The 4,963-nt window shown below is 50.9% G+C and overlaps 1 protein-coding gene across 1 annotated transcript in view; it reads left to right on the top strand.

Moving 5' to 3' along the window:
* inhbb (inhibin subunit beta B) overlaps window positions 1-2,790 on the top strand; it is a gene marked incomplete at its 5' end in the record, with an annotated part of 6,427 nt that extends 3,637 nt beyond the window's left edge. The window contains 2 exons of the mRNA XM_025063731.1: window positions 582-776; window positions 833-2,790. Of these exons, the coding sequence (XP_024919499.1) occupies window positions 582-776; window positions 833-1,440 (803 nt within the window). The remainder of the gene's footprint in view (window positions 1-581; window positions 777-832) is intronic.
* Between the last annotated feature and the right edge of the window lie 2,173 nt (window positions 2,791-4,963).

Here is a 4,963-nt window from a genome sequence, read left to right as displayed (position 1 = left end):
TCAGTCCAGCTGGACCTGATCCGAGGTCTGGCCCGTCACAGCTGGCCTATCAGGACGTCCGGCAGAGGTCACCTGACGCAGGGAAAACAGTTCCTTCGCTCTTTGTGGGAGGGAGTGAAGAGATGTTTTGGTTCCTTTCAGTTCCGTAAACACAAACCAGTCAGATTTTAGTGTCTGTAAAAACGAGGAACCTCAGGAACCACGACCCGGTTCCTCTCTGGTCCAGATCCAGAGGCGTGGTCCGTCACGTGCGTTTGTGGTTTTTTCGTTTCGTTTTTTGTCGTCCACGTCCGACTCATTGTCATTTGGCCTTTGATTATCTCCACTGTGTGGCGCTGGTATGAGGCCACGCTCCTCGCGTAGCTCACGCAGCTATCGCCATCTGGTCAACCTGCCCGCGGTGGAGACGCAGGCGGGAGTGAGGCTCAGTGTTGTTAACTGTAAGGCGAAAATCTGACCTGAATAACGCCACCTACTGTCTGTGATGTCAGTGCACACACTGAGTGTTCAAATACTGCAGTTTTCATACTTGTGCACAGTGAGAGTCCATTAAAATGAAACTGCGTCTCTGTCTTTAACAGATGGACACACGTCCACCAAGAACAGCTTGTACTTCCTCATCTCCACCGAGGGCAACCAGAACCTGTACGTGTCCCAGGCCAACCTGTGGCTCTACTTCCGCGTGATGCCAGCTGGTTCCGAGAAGGGTCTGCGGAGGAAGGTGACCGTCAAAATCCTCCACAAGGAGACGCCCGGCAGCGCGGAGGGACATCCAGGCGGAGCGGAGGAGCCGGGTGAGGCGGAGGAGGCGGAGAAGGCGGAGGAGGAGGAGGAGGCACAGGCCACTGGGTGGTGGTGGAGAAGCGGGTGGAACTGAAGCGCAGCGGCTGGCACACGTTCCCCATCGCGAACACGGTGCGCGCCGTCTTTGACAAAGGCAGTCGCAGGCAGGACCTGGAGGTTCACTGCGACGGCTGCGAGACGACGGGCGTGGCCCCGGTACTGGTGGACCCGGGGGACCCCTCCCATCGCCCGTTCCTGGTGGTGCGTGCGCGGCAGGTGGACGGGAAGCACCGCATTCGTAAGCGGGGGCTGGAGTGCGACGGCACCAGTGGAGGCCTCTGCTGTCGGCAGCAGTTTTACATAGACTTCCGCCTGATTGGCTGGAATGACTGGATCATTGCGCCACCCGGTTACTATGGTAACTACTGCGAGGGCAGCTGCCCGGCCTACATGGCGGGCGTGCCGGGCTCAGCGTCGTCCTTCCACACGGCGGTGGTGAACCAGTACCGCATGCGGGGCATGAGCCCGGGCTCGGTCAACTCCTGCTGCATCCCCACCAAACTGAGTACTATGTCCATGCTGTACTTCGACGACGAGTACAACATCGTCAAGAGGGACGTAGCCAACATGATCGTGGAGGAGTGCGGCTGCGCCTGAACTCTGAACCTAAAGAGGCCTTTTGTACAAACAAAAAAAAACGTTGTACCATAAACATGTATAAATCTGTAGTCCTACTGTATGTTCTAGCAACACACACACACTCTGACACACTCATATACACACACAGACATCCAGCAAACCAAGGAGTGTGTGGTTTGAATCCGACTGAATGACTGGAGTCAGAAGGAAACGTTATCACCGACCGATATTTGGGCTCTGGTTTAATGGTTCGTTCGTCTCCTCTGAATGAAGGTAGACGGTGAGACAGACTGAGAGGACAACACACACACACACACACACACACACACACTCACGCACACACCCCACAGCTGCTCCTCACAACTCTTTTTTAAAACGTAAAGCACATGCGGGACTTTAGTTTAGTTTGTCTTCGGACGAAGCACTGACGTTGACTCAGAACACCAGCACTTCACTGCACCGCCTACAGACACAGTCGGTCCGACTGTTGTCCCCCCCTCACACTGACACGGTTCCGACTGTTGTTGTTGTCTCTCAGACTCTTGGTTCTTGGTGGACTGTAGTGTCACGGCAGCGGCTCACACAGAACCATTCCCATCGTTGACCTCCAGGGGGACTCAGGGACCTCGACCCTTCAGTCTGTCCAGAGAGCTACGGCTCTGCCACGTGACGACCGGACGGAGGCGGAATTCCACTTCCTGCTTCTTATTGGGCGCTCCTCTCCAGTGGAGGCGAGCGGTACTGCGGACACACAGACCGCGGTCCCCGAGTCCAGAGGTTCGGTCCACTCTGTGGTCACGGTCCAGTTCAGCACGAACACACACAAACCTAAATGCACAACCTTGTTAGCACTTGTTTAAAGAATGCCTTCCTGACCTGCGTGTCCTCTCCGTCGCTGCGTTAGTGCCACACGAGCTATGCAATGTATAGAAACCTGTATCCGTACTCCAGGACCCGGGCCCCGGGCCCCGGGATCTGGGACTGGGTCCGACCCCCGCCCCCCTCTGTTTCCTTCACGGTCTCACCTCTTTACCAATACTTGAAATGTAATCGTCTGCTTTCTTTACGAAGCCAACGATTGTTGTAATGTTTGCACTGAAAAGTTGCAGGATTAGTTCAACAAGAAAAACTGCCATTGAAATGTTATTTTTATAGAATTAAGTTGAATTTTATCTGAAATGTATTTTGATAAATAAAACCAAAGAGGCCAAGGTGGGGGTGTTGTGTATGAAGGTGACCAGGCCATTGAATTACTGTGTACAACACCACACTTTTTTTGCATAATATGTAAAAAAAAAAGAAAAAAAAAAGAAAGAAAAAAAAGCCGACCACTGTATCAGGGTACGACGTTTGTGATTTTCAATCTGTTCTGAACATATAAACTCTTCTGTTTTTGTTTTTTTTTTAATCTTTGTTTTAGTTTCTATTTAATATCAAAGTTATTTTTAGGTTGTGTTTGAGAATCTTTCCTGTCAGCTGTACAGTCAGTGTAAAATTAAAAAGTTTTCTAAAGTTCCAGCTCCAGACACTCGTTATTTCTGATGGGGGTTCGGGGGGGGGGGGTCAGTCTATTTATCCAATCAGCATCCACTGGAGCTGAGCTTCAACAGAGTGGGATCGGTTCCTGGTCCTGACTGAACGAGTCACAGAGTTGATCAGATTCTAGTCAATGACAGATCAATAGGATTGAAGAGAATTGACCTTTGACCTGAAACACCAAACACATTCAGTGTATATATTTACTAATCAAAAAACACACAGTGCACTTGTGTGTGATTAGATCATAGGAAACATAAAACTTTTCTGGAGAATGACCTTTGACCTCAGGTCACACCCTGCGTCTCCGTCTTGTCTAAGGACTAAGATGGTTCTAGATCATACCCTGTTGACAGGCTCCAGTCGTCTGAACAGCGGTGTTGTTATCCGTAACCATGGTAACCGTGGCTAGGATTGGACCTGGTTTGTGTACTGTAATAATTAAAGTATTTGATTTCAACACTCGTTGGTGCAATCAGGAAAACCATTAGTGTCTGATGCTGGTCGCAGCTGAGGAGCTGGAGAGGTTGATGGGTGGGTGGGAGGAATATTGCACAAAATAATTGCTCATTGTGCGGCTGTTCGATCCCGGGGAGATTACCTACAGATCGCTGACGGCGTTTTGTAACCAAATTCTTTCCAGCACCGCAGGTATCTGTGTGTCTGTGTGTCTGCGTGTTGATGACTAATGGGCGGAGTCTAAGGACGGAGCGCTGGCTACGGAAGGTGTTCTGCTCTGATACTTCCCAAAAACACAGAGGGTGTCCTGGTCCTGGTCCTGGTCCTGGTCCTGGTCCTGGTCCTGGTCCTGGTCCTGGTCCTGGTCCTGGTCCTGGTCCTCGTCCTCGTCCTGGTCCTGGTCCTGGTCCTGATCTTCGGTGGTCCAGAGATCAGTCTCAGTGCAGTTGTGTGTCGGTACACAACAGTTCCACAACAGTAATTACAACTGTGGTTGTAACAGCTTCACTGGCACCGGCTGCTGCCAACACACACACACACACACACACACACACACAGATCATTTGCATATTATTGCTCCACGTCTTCTCGGAAAACATGTCGTTTATTTTATTGCCGCTCCCAAAAGCCTTGAAGAAACAGTTTTTGAGGAGGTACCGTGGAACCGATGAGGACGTTAGCTTCACTGTTAGCATCGAGGCCTTCGTTGCTCGGTCGTTTGTTACGTTTTCTCGTCTTCGGTGCTCGATCATTAATAATAACTCAGTAAAGTTCCAGCACCGTTGAAGATCTCAGGCACCGGTACCGATCTGGAACCTGAAAGGTCAGGACCTGCTGTGTACTTCAGTACCATTGTCCCTGTGGTAACGCTAACCAGGTGAGTCGGGTTAGTAGACCAGACCACAACCTGGGACTGGACCACAGGAGAAGAAGAACCGATTCACCAGGGACATCTGAACACAACACGTTCAATACATGCAGTACTCAGACCTCAGTATATGGTATTACACAGTACATGCAGTACTCAGACCTCAGTATAGGGTATAACACAGTACATACAGTACTCAGACCTCAGTATGTGGTATAACACAGTACATGCAGTACTCAGACCTCGGTGTACTGACTACACTCAGACCGCCACCGCAGGTACCCTCCCCGTTGTACTTCTTCGATGGCCTGAACGTCGGTGTACCTGTGTCAACACCTCCCAGCAGCCGCCCGGTGATCGTATAATGTTCCTGCGAACTCACATCAAACCAGTCATGTGACCTCTAACCATCAGACACATAATTGCCCCGGCTGAATCCAGGGGCTTGTGCCAGGGAGTGCTCTGAGATTTGTTTGCCTGCTGGGCAAATAGCACGTCAGGGAGGAATGAGTATAAATAGCTCCACCTGTGGTTGGGTGGATGAGTCAGCGCCGCGGCAGTGTCTCCGACAGAGGGACGGACCATGGACAGACAGTATCACCTACTGTTGACTCTACAGCGACCGCAGGTGTGAATGGTAGTGTGAATACACACATGTCATTAGGACATTCTTAGAGG

The sequence above is a fragment of the Cynoglossus semilaevis genome, chromosome 16 (assembly GCF_000523025.1).
Source record: "Cynoglossus semilaevis isolate Cse_v1.0 chromosome 16, Cse_v1.0, whole genome shotgun sequence".
Lineage (NCBI taxonomy): Eukaryota > Metazoa > Chordata > Actinopteri > Pleuronectiformes > Cynoglossidae > Cynoglossus > Cynoglossus semilaevis.
This window is presented reverse-complemented; position numbering and strand designations above follow the sequence as displayed.